This window comes from Metopolophium dirhodum, chromosome 1, assembly GCF_019925205.1.
Source record: "Metopolophium dirhodum isolate CAU chromosome 1, ASM1992520v1, whole genome shotgun sequence".
NCBI lineage: Eukaryota > Metazoa > Arthropoda > Insecta > Hemiptera > Aphididae > Metopolophium > Metopolophium dirhodum.
Window position 1 is genome coordinate 117,481,167 of NC_083560.1, and position 21,519 is coordinate 117,502,685.

At 29.7% G+C, this 21,519-nt stretch overlaps 2 protein-coding genes across 3 annotated transcripts in view; one reads left to right on the forward strand and one right to left on the reverse strand.

Annotated features, from left to right (window-relative positions):
* The first annotated feature begins 363 nt into the window (after positions 1-363).
* LOC132933738 (uncharacterized) lies at positions 364-1,065 on the forward strand. The gene has a single exon (XM_061000015.1). The coding sequence runs from the start codon at positions 364-366 to the stop codon at positions 1,063-1,065; it is 702 nt and encodes a 233-aa protein (XP_060855998.1).
* A 14,177-nt stretch (positions 1,066-15,242) lies between these two features.
* Positions 15,243-21,519, reverse strand: part of LOC132933794 (scavenger receptor class B member 1) — a 28,338-nt gene continuing 22,061 nt past the window's right edge. For both annotated transcript variants that reach the window (XM_061000073.1, XM_061000072.1), the window contains exons 4-10: positions 21,328-21,469; positions 21,013-21,219; positions 19,108-19,337; positions 18,417-18,664; positions 18,215-18,336; positions 18,022-18,147; positions 15,243-17,049 (exon numbers count right to left, since the gene is read on the reverse strand). In XM_061000073.1, coding sequence (XP_060856056.1) covers positions 16,732-17,049; positions 18,022-18,147; positions 18,215-18,336; positions 18,417-18,664; positions 19,108-19,337; positions 21,013-21,219; positions 21,328-21,469 — 1,393 coding nt within the window. In that variant the 3' untranslated portion in view covers positions 15,243-16,731. The remainder of the gene's footprint in view (positions 17,050-18,021; positions 18,148-18,214; positions 18,337-18,416; positions 18,665-19,107; positions 19,338-21,012; positions 21,220-21,327; positions 21,470-21,519) is intronic.

The window sequence follows — 21,519 nt, forward strand, 5'->3', positions numbered from 1 at the left end:
AGATGGGCATCATTAGCATTTGGAAATGATATAGCAAATCAAATACAAAAAAAAGTTTTGAAAAAAGTGTGCAATACAAGATGGGAAGCTAGACATTCATCTGTATACGCATTAAAAGAAAATTTTATCAATGTGTTGAAATCTTTGACAAATATTTCACTAACCAGAAAAAAAAGTGATGAATTAAATAGAGCAAAATCTTTTTTAAAAAAAATGCAATCTTTTGAGTTTGTTTTGCTTATAATTATTTGGGAAAATGTTTTGAAACCATTATCTGTGGTATCCAAGATGTTACAGAGCTCACAAACCAGTATCCATCAAGCCAATGAATTTTTGCAAATTGGTATTAATTCAATTAAAAACATGAGACATAATTATAAAAAACTGGTAGAATCAGCAAAAATAATGTGTCTAAAATGGGGAATACAATTTCAGAATGAAAATAAACGAAAAATGTATTCTAAAAAACTATTTGGTGAAGTTGATGATGACAGGAGATTGGATATTACAGAGGAAAAATTTTATGTTTCAGTATTTTTACCATTAGTTGATACTGCTTTATTTCAACTCGAAGATCGTTTTAAAGGACTTAAAGTAGTATCAAATACTTTTAATTTTTTATTGCCACCAAATATAATAAAATTAAATGAAGCAGAAATAGTAAAATCATGCTATGATTTTATTCAGTTTTACAAAACTGACGTAACTTCCGATTTAACTAGTCAAGTTCTATCTTTAAAGGAATTTATAAAAAACACTGATATGAAAACAATTAAAGAATTATGTTTATATTTAATAGAAAACAACCTATCATCTTTGTATAGTGAAGTTGTTACATCTTGTATTATATTTTTAAGTTTACCAGTGACTGTAGCATCGGCCGAACGGTCATTTTCTAAACTTAAACTGATTAAAAACTATTTAAGAAACTCGATATCTCAAGACCAACTAACAAACATAAGTATATTAAATATAGAAAGAGCTCGCACTGAAGAACTTGATGTAGAAAAATTAATTATTGACTTTGCCAATCAAAAAAGCAGAAAAAAAAATTTTTTAAAGTAATTTTAATATTATAAATATGTTATTATTTTTGTAATGTAAATGTTTTTATCTAATGTAAATTTGTATTTTTTTAGTTAAAAATAAATTTAAATTGTGGTGGATACTTAACGTTTACATATATAAATATATTTTTCATGAAAAAATGTTGTAAAATGTTGGTAAGTAAGGGGCCCTATTATTTGGTATTGCACCTCGGCCCTATTAACCTTAGTTGCGGCACTGCGACGTGATCACATCAGTTAATTCAGTTTTTGTAACTTTTTTCCACTTGTTTCCGTTCGTTACATTGTTTATCATGGGAAATAAAAAAAATGTGCTAAAACGTAAGCGATCGACTAAAAATATGGTCACGAAGACACTTTCGCTAAGACGATCTAAAAAATCAAGGTAAGTGCCCTAAATTACATATTATTTATTTTAAAATTAAAAAACATATTATTACCAATTAAAATTTAATCTTTGGTTTAAGCGAAAAAAATTTCTCTATTGTTTAGTTCTAGTCCCTCCCACTATGAAAATTATTTTGTGACCGGGTAATGATTTGAAAAGACCTGCAAAAATGTTGGCATAAACAATAAAAGGTTAGGACGCCACTGCAATTAAATCAATATTGTAAAATAAAATAAAAATCATAAATTTAACAAATCAATATATTATTTTAAGTTTAAATCAGAAAAAAACAATTATCGATAAGTGAAATTGAAATTAAAATCAAAATATTTCATTTAGAAATAATATACAATCGAATCCTATTGAAAAACCATCTGCTGAAACGCCTGAAACTGAAGTCATAGAACACAGCTTATTTATTGAAGTCGAAAATTCTAGTTCTGATGATACAATGTTAGAGTAAGCCCCTATTTGTAATTTACAAAGTTATATTTTACAACGATGGTTTTTTTTGGGTCTATCATCGCGGACCCCTATTTTTTACATGATATTCAATTTACATTTTTCGTTCCGATGTGGAATTATACCTATATTTTAGATGTAATCCGACGTCAAGCATTTTGCAACCTATGATATCGGATGATATTCAAACGAGTGATACTGAAATATCTAAGCAAACTGTAGTTGGCCATGTACAATATGATGCTGTGTAAGTAAATACATTTATACTACAAATTTTAATTTTAGATTTTGAACTAGTCAAAAAATTAGATCTAGTTTGTGTTATTTGGGGGGGGGGGTCAAAATTTAAAGCTACTCTGCCCTCCTAGTGGAACAAGCAGTATGTCCAACAATTGAGTTGTTGGGAAAATGAGGTTTTCAATTTCTTTGTTTTTCACACAATTTTGGTGTAACTAAAAAACGAAATACTGGAAATACTTGATTTTTTCACTTAATAATTATAATATTTATTTTATTTTGGTTTATTAAATATACCTTTAGGTATACTTCTACGCCAGCACATAAATGTAACATAATGGTGAATACAAATAATTTATTGTGGCACACCGATACATCTTTTAATGACAATATTAGCCAAAATATTTCGCGGGTTAACCAAGAACCATTTGGTAATGAAGGAAATAATACCACAGATATCGCGTCGTATAAATTACATTGTGAAAGTATGGACAAAGACTCATTGTACGTACAATATTTCAATTTTTAAGACTACATTTTAATTTTAAACTAAAAATCACTTAATAAAATATAATTAATATTATTTCTATAAGATGCCAGACAACTGTATTGACTGTTAGGAGAATTGTGGATATTGGTTACATTTTTGAACAAATTAAATTATTAAGTAAACACGAAGGTGGATTTGACTGCACATTCAATGACATGGAGTTTATTGAGGAAAAACGATATGGATTTTATTCGAAGTATATTTTTAAGTGTAAAATGTGCAATATTCAACAAATCATTAGTTCAGAAGACAATAATAATGATTCTTATATGTCGATAAATCAAGCTGTAGTAAACGGAACAATATCAGTTGGTACGATTTTTTTTTTTATAATATTTTATTTTATTAATAATTTAAAATACATTCTAATAATAAACATATTCCTATATAATATGATGGTGTATAATTTAATTTAATATTTACGATTTTTTATGTGATAACTGATAGGTATTGGTTACCGACAGTTGTCTGAGTTTGTCACTGCATTAGAAATACCTTGTATTGCGAATACTACTTTTTCGAAAGTACACGAACATTTAAGTGATAGTGTCCACAATACAGCTTGGGATGAAATACGAAAGGCTGGAGAAGAAGAACGGGAATTAGCGATACAAGCTGGAGATGTTGATGAGGATGGTGTACCATTTTGTACAGTAGTTTCGGATGGTCAGTGGTCAAAGCGTAGCTATAAGACAAAATATGATGCGCTGTCTGGAGTGGTATAAATAAAACTTTATTATAATATTTATATTTCATTCTTATTTTTATTTCTGTACATGAACATAATTTTCAAGTACCTAATGTACAATATTCTTAGGCAACTATAATCGGATTTAAAACTAAAAAAATTCTATTTGTCGAAATCGTTTTTGCATAATTTGTCATCGTGCTGAATCAAAAAAAGAAAATAAACCATCTCATAACTGTTTTTTAAACTGGAATAAGTCAGCAACATCTATAGAAGCTGACGGAGTGGCAGAGGGTTTTATGCGAAGTGTAGAGCTACATAACTTAAAGTTTAATCGATTAATTGGTAAAATTTATTTCCTGTTAGGTATACATAATGAAATAATATAATATTTCTATACTTTATTTATGGTATAATTTAATAGGTGACGGTGATAGTAGCGTTAGTAAGAGGTTGAACGAAATATTACCCTATGGACCAAATATGTTAGTGGTAAAAATTGAATGTCGCAATCATTTACTACGGAATTATATGCAAAAATTGTCAATTATAAGTAAGAAATCTTCATTTCCAATGCTTTTAAGAAAATTTGTGCAAACACATACAATGCGATTTAGAACTGCAGTCATTAGAGCTATAGCTCACCGTAAAAATGAATGTACATCTACAACACAAAAAATTGATGGTAAGTAGTTGTACTTACCTATGCATTTTAAAAGTTATGTGTTTAATAAAATTATAAAATTATTTATTTAATGTGTGTACCTAATAAACGCTATTATTCCATGATATTTTAGATTTAGCTAAAGATTTGCAAAATGGGCCATTTCACGTACTTGGACAACACTACAAATGTGATAAATATTTTTGTGATAAAAAAAAAAATTGCGGAGAAAATTGGGTTCCACAAGCAATAGAAAGTGGCATGTTAATGGAAATTAATAATGCAGCCAATCGATTAGTTTTTAATTCTAAAAGCTTAATCATAGATGTTGACAACAACATCTATGAACAATTTAACAGTGTGATAAACAAATACATCCGTGGCAAAAGGATAAATTTATCTCAACGTAACGCCTATAATACTAGAGTTGAAGCAGCAGTAATTTCTTTTAACTCAAACCATTATTTACGTGCTATAACTAAAAAGGTTATAAATAAAATTCCAGGTATTATACAAAAAAATATATTAATTTAAATTTTCAACGTTTTAATTTAAATAATTCAATGGTAGGAAAATTTGGTAAAACATTTTTGAAAAGTGCCAATAGGGTACGATTAAATAATCAAAGAAGGCGCAAATTGTTTCAAGGGAAATCAAAAAGAAAATCTAAATTTATTGGACCAGATGAACATTATGGATTAGCAGATTTGCTACAAGATGATATAACTACGGAAGAACTTGATGTAAAAAAAAAACAGTTTATTGATAAATTAATGAAAACTGATAGAGGTATTTATAAATTTCGTATTCCAAAGTTATTTGGAATACGAAATAAAAAATGTATATTGTCTTTCAAAAATATACATAGAGTGTAACAGAAAGAACTGACTTTTGGAATAACTTTTGTTCTAATCAATATTTTTAAATTTTTTTGTTTATATATAATTTATAGCCACTTGCGCTATACGTGTAATCAAAAAAATTATTTTTATTTTTTAATACTAATAAGAAATATACCCTTAAACTATTTACTAATCATATAATTTTATCAATTTTTGTCATACGTTTAAGTAGCATAGATTTTTTTTTTTGTCAGCTCTTTCAGTTACAGCCTGTATATATAATTTTTTTATATTGTTTTATTACGACTTGAAATTATGTATAAGATTATTTTCAAAAAAGTTAAAATTGTGATGATTACCTACCTTGTATTTTAAATATGTATTTACCTACAAAATTCTACCAATGTATTATGTAATTGAATTTTAGAAATGTTGGAGAAAGTAACAAGATCTCAGGCAAAATCTCAAGTTTGGCATACTGAAAGAAAACATCGTCTAACAGCCTCAAAGTTTGGGAAAATATGTAAGATGAGGCCTAATACTTCGTGTAAGAATACAGTGCATGAATTATTATACGGAAACATGAACCATAAAATAAAGGCAATTGAATATGGAAGAGTTATGGAGCCATTAGCGAAATTACAATTTGAAAAAAAATTTGGATTTAATATCGACCCAGCTGGTCTGTAGATGATAAAATACCTTATTTGGCTGCAAGTCCAGGTAAGAATTATAATTTTATAAATATTTTTTAGAAAGCATGTTACATTACAGTAATTATAATATTACAGTATATTTAATATATGTATATATTTATAATAATAAATAAGTTATACTTGTAGAAATATCTTGTTTTTAGATGGACTTTTAGGTAAAAATTATATTATTGAAATAAAATGTCCTTTTTCCGCTCGTGAATATTATGATATATTTGAAGCAATCCGAGAAGGAAAAGTAATAATCAATGTACCTATGTCTTAAATATTTAATTTCGTTTTCAACACATTTAAATATTGTTGTAGGTAACATTTAAATTTGATTCAGATTTTATACCAAGTGTTTGCTACCTGAAATAGTGAACCCCAAATTCGGTAAAAGATTTTTAATAAGTGATATTGCTGAGCCAAAACATACAAAGGAAAGACAACAAATTATTTTTAAAAAAAAACAGCTCCAACCAAACAATCGTGTTAATAAAATAATGTAGGTACCATTTATATAGAACTATTAATAAATAAACCTTTTATTAGTGGTTTTATATATTGTATACATCAATTATCCATCAATCATCAATATAGACATATAGTAGTTAAATCGACAATCAAAAGAAATTGGTTTTAATTAATTATAGGTTTATTAGGTATACCTACCTTTATTTTATTATTTTTTTTAAATAATAAGTTATCTGTTTCTATTCCAAAAAAAATGCCAAATTATTACCATAAAAGGTTTATAATACAGTTTTTTTATTTAATTTTATTATAGGTATTATACCTAGATGATATTTAAATGAGTAATATTTCAATAAATACAAAACAAGCTATGTTTTAATACAGATTCTACGTTATTTATATTGCTACATATATTAAAGGAGTGAATTACATTATAAAATATAATCGTTAATTCATGGTTACTCGAGGGTATTTAAAATGCCGAGTATAGCGTGTTAGTACATAAGAAATATATAGGTCGTCGGCCTAAATACGCATATGCTACTGTCGTCAACTACATTTGACGCGTAATGCTCAACACGACGGTCTTTAGAATAATAATGTGCGTCTCCCGCGACTACGACGCAAGGACCCCGTCACGGAGATAATGGGCGTGGTTACGGCCTGCCGCGACGGCGGTGATATGGCGAACAACGCCATCTCTGGAGCGTTGCACGCGTACAGGTTTTAGTGTGACATCCTCTTAAGTTATATTATTTACAAGTAATGATATTGTATAAAAATTAAATAAATAATAAAAGTAATGTAAATAAAATATTTACAAGTCAACTTACCAAGTAATTTGCAATTGTCAAACATTCATTTCCGATCCTAATAAAAACATTAAGATTATTATAAAAATGATTACATATAAACACGGGCACTCAAATGAAATACCAATTTAAATACAAAATTACAGAGCACAAGACTTCACTTGACAGTAAAGAAACCAACACCCCTGAAGCTTGGTATGCGGAAATATTATCCTCACAGCGTTGAACTTGTTACTGATATATCGATATATCGACGTATTAAGACATCGTATAGGCTCACATGACAAGAAGATGGGAGCTCATGAGGTACTCTATTCCTTTCGAGATCACTATCGTTACCAAAAGCATCACCAAGCTTAATTGTTACGGGTATTGTGTTTCCACTTTAGTTTTACGAACAAAATCCCAAAATGCTTTTGGGTTTTTCCAGAACAAGGACTCAGTATTTTCTATATACTTGGAGTGACATTTCCTAGTTAAAAACTTGCATTGAGCACGTACATTTGAGAAACGAGAGTAATCAATTGGACTTCGCGTTGATCTATAAAGAGTATGAGCCTTTCTTTTCAATTGCACAGTATTCTTTAGTAGACTTTAGTACCTACAAATTATATCAATAAATTAATATGATATGAGTCTTCAGTAATTTTTAGCAAAAGAAAAAACTATAATATTATAATATTATAGATACTAGTGGAAATGGTGCATTTTGATAAAAATAGATTTGTTTTTTTCCAAAAAGTCCTTATTCCAATGTTTTATTCCAAAGGTACTTTCCTGGAAAAAGTACGTTCGGTTCAAAATTACTTTCTTTAAGCTTAAAAATATACCAAAAAAAAATTAAAGAGATAACTTTTGATATCAGAAATTTATTTATCATTTTTTCAATATATCACATGTAATCTAGATCAGAGAAACAAAAAATTAGCTGTCCTAATAAATAAGAAAAATTTAAAAGGTGCGTTTTGAATTGAAACCCCTCATATCGATATTTTCGATATATCGATAACTCCTTCCAATATATCGATATTTTTATATCGTATGACGGCTTCGATAGATATCAAATATCGATAGAATGTCGTGATTTTATTGATATATCGCAATTTCCATATATGTATATGAAAATGAAAAATATTTTTTTTTTAATTTTTTTTTTAAAAATGACAATATTACTTTACGAGCAGGAACTTTTGTAATAATACGGTTCTAATCACAAATTGTATTATTACAATATCTTATACTATAACTACTTCCTTATTTGAAATAATAAGGTATTTCGGTTCTTTTACGTTTAATCACGATCTATTATATATAAGACTGTGAGTTCTATTAGTAATGTACATACTATATCATATTATATAAATCCCCGAAAAAAGTACAGAAAAAAAAGGCTGACTTAAAAAAGATCGAGTTTTAAATTTAAAATGAAAAATATATCCTTAACCTTTTGGCAGGCGCGCTACTGTGTAGTATACGAGCAGGCGCGTATCGTACTTTATACGACAAAATGCTTTTCATATATATTTAATTAAAATGAAGGATAAATAAATAATTTTTAATAGAAATATTTGTTCGTAATATTTTTTTCTTATTTATATAATATTTTATGAATTTATACATATTTTTTTTATAATTTTTTATGATGATTTCAATATAATTGTTAATAAAACACGATTTTTTTTCTATTTCTTACTAAATAAAAGTAACACAGTATAACCTAATACATTATAAAATAAATAAATAATCGAATTCTAGTCTAATAAACTTTCGTCATTACATGTCTGACAAATTATTTCATTTTTGCTAGAATGCTTCTTACATGTGTACAACTTGCATTTATAGCATATCATTGTAGCAGATGATCTCTTTTTTTCGATCGTACATGATAAAAGTTATGTCAATAAATCTATAATTGTCGTACAAAATGCGCATACGCGCCTGCTGAAAGGTTAACTTAAAGGTTATAACCTTGGCCTTGTCCTATTATTATTTCCCACTCGGGAAACTTGGGAACTTCCCTGGGAAATTCACTTTTAAAATAATAAGTAAAGATTAGTGTCCGTAGACCGTAGTTCACATGTTAGTGACACATAAATTGACCATGGATAAGGGCTTAGGTGTAATAAATTTGTAATTTATGACTTCTCAACAATACAATACAATATAATATAATATAGTTACATTCCTAATACTGAAGTCTGAAAGATAAGTAACGATTAGGTTACTCAATTTTATAAAGTCACCTTACTCACTAGGTAATAGTATCAGGTATCCGTATAACTCAGTTACTGTGTGACAAATATTGCTGCAGTATGAGTGTCTATGGCTGCTGTATAAATATATAGTCGAATAAACGCATGCAGTGTCAACCGTCAGTTGTGTAAAATTTATTGTTCAATATACGTTTATAAAATGGTTAAAATTAGTAAAGTGTGGCAAAATGTTGACAAAATAAATAAGCTGTCTGCAAAATCCAAACTGTGTGATAAGATATGTCCAACTGCTAGGAACACGTCCAATCTACATTCTCACATAAAAAATATCCACAGTGATACCTTTAACACACTCCAATCAGATAATAACGTAGCAGTTGCTGTAAGTAACGATGATTAGTAATTTATTGATTTATAAATTAATCAGTTTTTTATATAATAATTTAAAAGTTTAATCATATACACTATACAGCCGTGCAAATACAGCATCATATTATATAGGTAATTTTATTTTTAGAATTCAAATATAGTAAATTTGTCTATGGATACAAGTGACACTATTTCAAATTAACTTACACCAGTCCCAGCTAAAAAAAGTACCAACCCTCAATCAATCATAGTTTTCAATACATGTTATAGATGGGAGGTTACTATAATTTAAAGCTTACATGCAACATGCAGTATGCTACATCAAAATATAATATGACAGGGTGGATTTATTTATAATAAGTAATCTGTGTTTTGGTATCCCGTCAAAATAGAGAAAATAAAATGACGAAAAAAAAACCGCGAATTAAAAATAGAGAAAGCTGTTTGGACGAATCTAGATAAAAGCGAATGACAATAATATCAATAATGATTTTTTCAGACACAAGTAAATTATCAGTTTAGTAGTACAATTCAAGATATCTTTATTCTTTAATGGTGGTTATCGTTAGTAGTAATCGAGTATTCGAGTGATGGTTAGTGTAGTTCGTGTTACTTTTACGTGTATAATTCTTCACTAAGAGCAAATAATATTGTATTAATATGGAATACGTACTCAGTAATAAAAATAAAAAATTCAAAATTGTTGATGGATATACATTTAGAGTGGAAAACCTATTGAGAACACAATGTATTTAAGGTTTACAGAACACCATTGTAAAAGCCGAATGATAATTAAAAGCGAATCTATTACTAAATATCCTAATTTTGCTTTACATATAAGAATGATATCGGCTCTTGTCTTTGTGCCACCCAACAATGTTATACTCGCGTTTGAAGAATTGTTGGATTCCCCATTTTTTTGCGAAAATGAAGAATTTCTTAATCCACTAACTAATTATTTTGAAGACACGTGGATTAGACGTCGAGGAAGAAAAAATGTTCAGAAATCACCGTGTTTTGATATAATGTTATGGAACTGCTATTAAATTTCCAAACGCCAGGGGGCCAAAACCAATAATTCTATTGAGGGTTGGCATAGAGGTTTCAGCTCATTGTTAGGTACCATATTTTATTTGTTGATAAATTTAATTAATTAATTAATTAACTTAATATATTTTAATCTTTAGCATCACAATATCCATCCATCTGGAAATTTATTGAATGCCTTCAAAGACAACAGAATTTGGAGGAAATTAAATATGAGCAGTATCAATCTGGAATAAATAATATAAGGAAAAAAAAGAAGTACAAAGATTCGGCTGAACGGATTCAAAAATTAGTAAATGGGTACGACGAAAAAGATAAATTAAATTTTTTAAAAGGAATTGCCTATAATTTGACGTATTAGCTTAATAATATTTTATTAGATATGACAACAATTATTATTTTTAATTTTAATTTTTTTTATATTTTCCATTATTTTTTATTTGCTATTTTATTTTTTCAATTAAATGATATTCGCTGTTTTATATTCAATATTTTGTGTTCGATTTTTTATTTTCGCTATTTTGGAGGTGAATCCTGTGTTTTATTTGTTTTGTGGTAATAGCTGTAGGAAACAAAAATTTTGAGATAACGGAAGCATTGTTATTTTATATATGCAAAGATAATGTACCATTTTCAACCGTTGATGGTAGTGGTTTCAAATATTTTTTAAAAGTAGCTTGTTCTTTGTACCAAATTCCTTCCAGAAATACAATAAAAAATAAGTTAGACATCAAATATAATTATTTGAGTAAAAAGTTCAAAGAAAAATTAAATGATAATATGACTTTTATATTGACAGACATCCAATTCATTTTTTGGAAGGCACTACATTTGTGACAAGTATTATTTAATTTATAAATAACATTTTAGTTTTTTTTTTTTATTAAGGATGTGTTGGTATTTAGGTACATTATAGTGATGGGAATTATTCGAATATTCGAATATTCAAATATTCGAATTCGAATAGTTCTATCGTAAATAATTCGAATATTCGAACATTCGAATATCAGTATTCGATGCTACAATACAATACGTAACGAAAATTATTCGTTTAAGTTTTCGCGCAACACAAAGTGTTTAATAATAATATTATATGGCTTATGATGCATAAAGGCCTGCGAGAAGTGGATTCGAAATATTTACTATTTGACAGGGCAATTAAAATACAAAAATAAATATTGTGCAAAATACTCGAATATCATAATTAAATTATTATTAATAATAATGTATAAGTTACAACAAAATAATAATAAATAAAAAAATGGTACACAAATTTAAATGCAAAAAAAAATAAATATAAATTGTGCAAAATACATCATAATTAAATTATTAATAATAATAATAATGTTTTAGTTTAAGAAGAAAAATTGTTCATTATAAATTAATAAATTAATACTCGTACGTTTAACTTTATTAATTAAATACATTTTACATTTTTAATTTTTTGTTTTGATGTAAGAAAATAAGTGCTAATGCGTACATCGGATCTAATCTGCTGCGTTTGGAAGTGATTATATTTCCAACTGTTGAAAAAACTCTCTCGGAAGATGCTGATGTAGCTGGTACTGACAAAATTTGTTTAGCCAATAAAGCTACTCTTGGATATTGTTTTTCGTATTCTAACCACCAATTATTTGGTCCAAATTATGATTTATTTGTGGTACCAATATGTATCTTGTAAATTCATCAATATTTTCTTCAGAATCATTTCCTAGTAAAGTGTCTAATGCTGTAGGTTGTATTTGGGATAGACACAATAATATGTTAACAATAAGCATACCTATTGTATATCATAAATCATAATAATACTTTTCTGCTATATTTTATATCTCTATTAATAAAATAGAATAAATTAAAGATTTAAATCAACATTGTATAAGATTTTGCATTTGTAATAAAATGAATTCTATTTAGCTTAATTTTTTTATTTCAGGTATTTCATAGCCTTTATTGTTATGTACATTTTTATTTATATTACCTACATTTTATGATATTTTTTTACAAATAAAACCTTTTTACTCACAATTTATCTATTTTTTTAATTTTTGTAATCGGTTAAATATATTTTTTTTCTTAAGGGGATTGCAATGAAAATGTACTAATCGATTGCCAATCATACCAAAAGACCTGATAACGCGATAAAACGTCTGAAAACTGATTTGAACTCCTTAATATGTCTGTTTTAGATCAATCATGCCACTTGTTTTAAAGTTTTGTTCCTAAACACTTTACATTTTGTTTGAATATTTAAAATGTATGGAATTTTAAATGTTTATTACCTATTCGAAATTTAAATTAAATAGGTATCTTAAAATATGGCTTGATCGATCTCAAGTAGACATATTAACGAATTTAAATCAGTTTTCAGAAGTCTTATCGCGTTATCAGGTCCATCGGTAGGATTGGCAAAAGTACATACAAATGAGCATAAATTGTTTACCGTTCACGCTCGCAATGCCGTTGCGTTGACTTGTACGTGTGCGACAGTGTTTCGCTATTTTATTTACACACAGCAACACACATTAATGATCATTTACCACGCACATACCTATTTACAATACCCGCATACAAACAATTTTAAAATTACCTATTTTGAACTGCTAAAAACTGTCCGTTTGCAATCCCTTTAATAGATTCTAAATAGATAACTTAATAGAATTTAATTAGTTTTATATTTTGAATTTTGAGTTCATTTTTTGAACATATAGTGCATTTTAAAGAGTTTAATTATTATTTAAGATAGCATTTAAATCCAGGGTGCTCAGCACCCTTAGCGTCCCTGGGATTTGTGCCAATGTCGCTGAGATGAGAAGTTTGTCGGTCTATCTCTTTTAGTCTTGTTCATATTAACATTTATATTAAATGTATTACAAAATACTTATAACAATAACTAATAAAAGTAATAAACTATACATAAACTACATAAACTACATAAACTATGTAGGTTAACTTTTTAAAATAATACATATTAAATATGAACACGAAATTTAAGATAGCATCAGTTTTATCAAAATCTATGTTTCATTATCGGTTATTCGTTATTACTTATTGCATAACAGCTGATTTCAATAGCCAGTGAAAATCGTTATTATGATTGCGATTAATTAACCGATCAGTATAAATGTTTTTTTTTTTATAGTGGTAATATTGAATAATGGTTTATTCTAAACTCGCCGCTAAAGTCACTACGCTTAACTGCGCTAGCCTATAATTGTCAGATAAATATAAATTAGCGGGGCATTGTAATAACCAAGCTTGGGCATAAACGAGTTAAAAAGTTAAAATTAATTTTAACTTTTTAACTTAACTTTTACAATTTAATATTCATTAACTTCATTCTTAACTAAACTGATTTTTATTGATATAATCTTAATAAATTAACGAGTTATTTTTAATCAAATCCAAGTTAAGTTAATTTATAAATAGTTAAATCATTAATATAATAAAATAACTATTGTTGATTGATAATAAAATATTATGATATTTATTGCATAAACATTTACTTTTTATTATTTTAAAACATATTACTGGATATTTATTTACTAAAAAAATAATAATAAATAGCATAACTTAAGGTAATAAGTTTAATGTAAGTTTCCATGTAACTTTTAACTTAACTGAGATTAAAAAAAATTAGGAAAACTATTAACTTTTAACTTTTCAAAATGTCTATCATTTTCTATCAACTTAACTTAACTCAATTAAAAATTATCATTATCTTGCCCAGGCCTGGTAATACGGTCCTAAATAAGCCAGAAACATTTAAATTTATAAATAAACTAAAATCATCAAATTATTGGCCACATTTTATTTCTCTGAGTAATATACTTGGTTTTTTTAAAGGAATACATAGAATCTTTGAATCTATGAAATATGAATCTTTGAGCGTAGCTTGTAAAGGTGAACTTGCTCTTTTTTTGTGAGGCACTACATAGATTCTTTACTTCACTATCTATTCTTTTTTCCTGTAAAGCCTTATAATGTTTAACGTATATCTAAAATAACATTATATTAAATAGAAATATCAATACATTTTTATCATGTTTATAAAAAAAATGTCATAGGTATTTGTTTTTTATTTGTACAATCTATATAAAAATATAATTACAATAAGCACAATGGAGGGGTAATACAATTATAGGGCATTGGTCATGGTTGGCTTGAAGAAGAAGCTATTCATTAATAGCACTTCATAATAAAAAAAAATAATATTAATAATATATAATTCTAATTACGGCAGAAACCAACCAAGGATATGCGCCTTAGCAATGAGCACCCTCACTTGTTTATTAGACATTAATAAATATTAAATTACATATTACTATTATTTACCTAAAAATTGAAATTTATATGTCTCATTATATCTTATACCATGTGCTTTGTATTATTACTACTATCTCCATTATTATATTACACATGCAATTTCATATCATTTTACTATAAAATTACTAATTGTAAAGTTGGGTATGTAACACCCGTTTAGGTTAAATATAGGTATATATTTGTAAATTATATTGAGCTCACTGCCTGTAATAAATAAATAATATCACATACGAACTAATAATGTATAGTTATGACTTATATAGATATATAAATGTTTTGTTCTGGATATTACTAAGATGGCTATTTAATATTTTAATGTTATTACTTTCAGATATATTTTTTCTCTGAATATTATAGATGTGTATATTTTTATTGGTTACCAAATTGAAGATACTCCAAAAACTCATATTTGATCAAATATTCACCATGTATATTTTCTATATTAAAAAATAATTAAACACAACACGTTATCCCGGTTTCATTTTTTTAGGTAGGTAAATATAATATTTTTTAATTTGCAATAATTTTATGTCACCCACGTGAAAATGTACACAACACATAGATATAATATAATCTTACAGTAATAAAACAAAAACGTATTTTATAAATACAAGGTACAAATAATAATAGTAATTATTATTATTATACAAGATAATATTATAGGTATATAGGTACGTAATTGAGCGATATATAAAACGCACTCCGGAAAACATGCGTTAAACAATATAAGATATAGGTACACAAATGTTATATAAAATTTAATAATATTGTACTTCAAACAACGAGAAACGTAACCCGAAAACCTCAACCGCAAGAGCGGTTAATCAATAAAAATAGTTATGTATTATATTTATTTTAACAATAATAAAATCATAATATCATTATAACTTTTTTTAATGTTAACGTTTAGAGCGCATGTTTGTCATCCCCGGATTATTAAATATAATATGTATGCCGTATGGCGTATAGTAATCTACAACTTTTTGTTCGTGAAAGTGTATATGTCATGTTTGCATTTCATGACTTCATGAGGCGATCATGATCAAAACAAACTGCACAACGTTTACGATAATAAATTATATAATATTTTGAAAACCTAATAAAATCAAGTTCCTCCGATTAATAATTATAATAATATTAACTATGTACATGAGTCAACTAACGAAAAAAACACATAAAATAATAATAACCAATGACAAAAATAATAATAATAAAAAATAATAATAATAATAATAATAATAATAATAATAATATGAGCATTTTTCCACAAAAATAAAAATAAAAATATTAATCAAATATTATAATAATAATAAAAACGTCATATTTTAGACAGTAAATTTTGTCGTTCTATATACATGAAGACAGTATTATACGTCACATATTTCACGTAAAGGAATATACGTCCGGATAATATCGTAATAATTATTATCATCATTGTCGAAGTCGAAATATGACGACGCGGAGAAGAAGTAACCTGTTCACGCAACTATCGTCGCATTTTAGTATAATATTTATTGTATGAAATTATGATCGTTTCCGCCACTCAACGTATCGACCACGCGTGCACAAATATTATACAGTTGTAGTAGTCAGTTGATTGATAGAGAGAGTGAGAGAGTTCAGTATTTATATAATATATTATAATAATGATAATAATAATATTAATAATAATAATAATAATAATAATAATAATAATGACAATTTATTGGTTCAACGGATCACCGCCAAAGTCATATCCATTATATCATATAATTATCATTTTATGTACATCGGCAATAGATATCGTATCTAGAGTGGCGGTGCGACTATATGAGCAGCACCCTAACAATGGGTTGTCAGTTTTACCATCTGGTGGTCGGCCGTGCGGCGCCGTCCCGTTTTCCCCGGACTACTGAAGCTATTCGTCGTCGGCCACGTAGCCGGCGTTAGCCTTGGCCGCGGTCCCGTTACCGTTGGACAACACCGTGGTGCTCAAGGGCGCGGGCGGGATCGTCTTTTTGGGCTTCTTCTTTTCGTCTTGGCTGTAGTGCGCTGTCCCTTCGAGGGACATGGTCTCTTGCCGGTGCGAGTTGCGCACCAGACACCCGAGAGCCAACAGCAGTAGCACAGCTCCCGAGACGAACAATGCGTACTGCAGTGCGGCCTTGGCCACAGGTGGCGTCTGCGTGGCCAATTTGAGCAGTTGGATCACGTTGTCGGGCAGCTCATCGATGCCCTGAATTGGAAATAGGCAATGACATATTATTATTATTATTATATTATCAAGTACGCTATGTTATATGCAGTTAGTTATCCCAGCGATCTATCGAATAAAGACATCATTGAATGTTATCAACAACGATAAAAAAAATCCAACACAAATTCAAGTATTTTTCATTTCCTACGATATTCATAATCAAGTTCAGTTGCGGATTTAACTATTTAAGTAGTCCAGGAAGGCCTGCCCCATCCTTCATTAGTTTATAGGGTCGATAGATTAATAGGGTGAATGTAAGTTACTAAGTTCCCACAAGAAAAATACCAGGTAAAAATTGGCTATAACGTTTCTTCTCGAAAAAAAAATACACCCGTTTGTAAAAATACAATTACTATATATTATTATTATATAAGTTCCGACACAAATAAGAAAAACTTAGACATGTTATTTCTGACGTATCACCTACATTTATTTTCTCAGATCTGATTTATTTATTTCAATTTAGTGAGGGCTATAGAGCGACATACGACATACCCATAAATTGTTTGTAAAAATTAGTTTTGCGTTAAAAAAGAACCTCTCAAGCTATAGCTGTTATAGTTAAGAAACTACATTTTTGCACAATACGGAAGATAATATTTTCTGTGTTGTAATGTTTTTATTTTTTTAATATCTTTTATAGAAATAGAAAAAAAGTTATTGCTTTAAAATTCGTTAAAATTCGTTAATATTTTGCTTTTTAAACTTAAAATATTATAATATTACGCAGATACATTTTTAAATGAATGTACTAGCATCTAGACTAGAGTAATATCATATGATCCTAACGTAAATTAGATAGAAAACTTCTCAAGTTCCATTGGCTAAAAAAGTATTCGATATATCAAGTATTTAAAAAATTCTATTTAAATAGTAGGTACTTTTAAGTTTGAATACACTATAAAAGTATCCTTATACAAATATACATACATCCTAATCTACAACACTCACCTCTTCGAACCACATGATTGGAAACACAATATCGGGGAATGTGGCCACTTGCTTGATGTCTACTACTTGACTAACGGCCAGATTAATTTGCACACGGGCTCTGGCACGCATAGCCACTCCCATTTCCTGTACACACGAATAACAAGTTACTATTGATGATTTTAAAGCATATTATAATATAATGGACACTCACGGGTTGTACGTCAATGTAAAACTCGTGGCGGTCAGCATCTGGCTCGTCCATTCCGTTAACAGCTTCCCGGAGTCGTGGGTCACCCATGTAAAAATGAGGGAAAGACAGCAGCACCGGAGAGTCTGCAAACAAACACAGTGTGTATATAAGTATCAGTACTTTAGCTCAGTAAACTCGTAAATATGTGGATAGAGCGACTCACCATATTGGCACAAGCTCACGTTGAATGTGCCGTGAGGTGCACATTGTGGAGAATTAATTTTCGTCGACACCGTGGGCATTGCTGTGGTAGAGCTACTGGTACCCGTAGTACTGTTTCCACTGGGACTGCTCAGTGAAGGGCAGTAGCACCGGTTCTCGGGCTCGTGGTCGGGGTCAGCAAACGCTCGGTGGTCAGGACCGAATCGGTACGCTTTCACTCCTCCCTTAGCTTCAACTTGTTTCTTGAACCTGTGGGCGAGGTAAATTAAAATATTTCATTAATTTCTTACTCAACCCTCATGCATTACAATTGGTATATATTGACACTGAGTTAGTACTATAAGTTCAGATCTAATTTATTTTGGTTTTTTTTTGTGGGGGGGAGGGGGGAAATAATTATTTATCTATTAAAATTAATATTTTCAATATAATGTATAAATACATTGTGATAAGTGATTTAATCAAGTCTACTATGAGTTTTATAAATGATAATATGACTATAAAAACTTGACAAAAATTACAATTCGATACTTGTTTTCTAATAAAAATGTGTGTATTTACAAGCTATTATTTAATATAGAGCTTTGGTATTTCAGAACGTCCAGTGTGGGAGGGTGAGTGTGTGGGTCTTAGTTTTAATCACCCTTACTCGATGCCTGCACCATAATATATATTGAAGGTATGGTACTCACACTAGGGGTAATTTTCGGCACATATCCTTGTCGAAGACGTGTAGGATGGTGTCTGGTTGGATCCTGGGAGGGAAAAGGGAACCATCGCTTCCGCCGGACATACGGTTACAAGAATCGGTGGTCCAGTGCGGTAGGTGCGTGCGCCCGTTGAATTTGTCCAGAGCGGCAAATAACCGAATGTCTGTGGCCCCAGTAAACACTGTCATATTGTCACGTGAAGTTCCATTTTTCTATTGTCAGAGTGAGGTATCAGTGGAAGTCGGACGAGAAAATCCAGCGTGACATGCAAAGAAAAACAATACGTTTAGATTAGTACATTGTAACTGTGTGACGCACAAACGAATCATATTATAAATGACAATGCTGTGACGGCGGTGAATGTGTACAATATATATATTTCAAATCAGCAAACAAAAACAAACGGACAAACAGTGAATAGTGCGCGGTGGTTGCGAAAAGAAAATAGTAAAACCAACAGTGCAGTGTAGACTGCGGTTAGCCGGTGTCGGTGGTTAGGCGTAAAACCAATGGTGGGCTGAAAACGACAAGAGCTTGCGTGTGTCTGCAGAATTGTGGTCAAATTTTCTTGCTGGGAACACTGTTGCGGCTACGGTGCACGTGGTTACGACAAAATGTTTTGGTCCTGACCGGCCGTCCCATCAGCGACATCCTGGTGATCTTGGCGGGGTGCACCGCTTGGTGCCCGCGCTCCAGTTGCAAATTGTAGTCCTTAGACATCGGCACTATCTGGATAGCAGTCGGCCACTGGTTCCCACCAAGTATAATGTTGGTACCGGCCGATAGGATTCCATCAAGCAGCGGACCGTCCGCGGACAGCAGCCGATCCAGACGCAAGTATCCCAACAGTTCGGGCAGCGTCTTCACGTCGTACTGGTCAACGATGTACTGGAGCTATGTGGTGTACACATGACGCAGTGTAATGTACATATTATATCCAACAATACACTCTTCAAAAGAGAGGTCGTCATGGGAAAAATGTATGCATGAGTAAAATATACTTGCATTGGTAAGGTAAATCATTAAAAATAAAAAAATTTAATAAATATATTACGTTACTGAGTACGTACATATAATAAAATCGATTAAATGGTTATTTCGTTTCTAAAAAAATTAATTTTATAACCTATATCAATTTTAAATTACTACCTACATTGTATTCATATTAAGGTAATTGAATAAAGTAATATTAAACGAAGGTCAATATATGATATCTTGTACAGATTGTGACTTCCAGGGCTTGCTGTATATCAGTCTCTTCTGTTGCTCAGTCACGTTTATCTTACCGATCCAATACGTGTGGCACATAGAGCCATATTAAAATTACTATTTCAGATACCGCATTTTTTTAGTATAGAAATGTCGTTTATTGGTCTCCATTTCATAAAATGTTTTAGTCGGCGAGTACACGTTTATATACTAGGTAAGTAGATTTAAATAATTATTACATATTTCCGTATACGTTTCTAAGAAATTATTTCAAAAAAATACCGAGTTTTAAAAATAAATAGTTTGTTCCAAAAAATAAATAAATATTTATTAGTTATAGTTTTCCCCTTTTATAGATAATAATCGAATAATTTTCGATATTTTAAACAACATTGAAACGGTAAGTTATTTCACGGGGATATATATAGGCAATCTGGATACATTATTTCAAACCATTTGTAACATGAATATTTCAAATGCATATTGACCAATATGTTTAACAACATTTCAAAGTAGTCTGACGTGAATATTACTGTATAGTATACTTTGTTGTATTCCAAACAACCTACTAAGATTTCAGTTTAAATCTACGGAAATAATATAAAATGGTTATAGGGAGGAAAACCGATGTTATTATATTTTAAAATTAAGTCTACAACGATTGTTGTAGATACCGACCCCATACAGCAGACCAAACTCTTCGTACGGCAGCTTCTGTTCCTTGGGCACCACGTCCTTGGCCAGTTTTAAAAGCGGATCCTCGTAACCCCACAGCAGCTGACCGACACTCACCTCGACGAACGGTTTCACCTTAAGGATATCCATGATGCTGGCCATAGCCAGTCTCAAGAACCGGGCGGCATGTTTGCTCTGCGATGTGGCTGACTGTAATAAACAACGGTGACAACGGTTATAATAATATACTGTTTATGATGCGAGGGTTTGGTAATCAGTAAAACTGTGTGGGTGGTATAATATAGGTATATAACTCACCAACATCGGGATGTTGGGTACCACGACGATATCGTCTTCGGAACCGACACTCTGTTCGGGGTCGAACCTGTACACCTTTTGCTGGTTGTACGTGAGCGTGCCGTTGTCGTGGAATGTCAGGTTGACTTTTTCCCACGTTTCCCTGTGGGGTCAGAAAGCGGTTGCGGGTTATTTTTTAGTGTAAAATGTGAC

Excerpts from the sequence above, each read along its gene's own strand:
- LOC132933738 (XM_061000015.1), top strand. The coding sequence starts at position 364 with ATGAGACATAATTATAAAAAACTGGTAGAATCAGCAAAAATAATGTGT.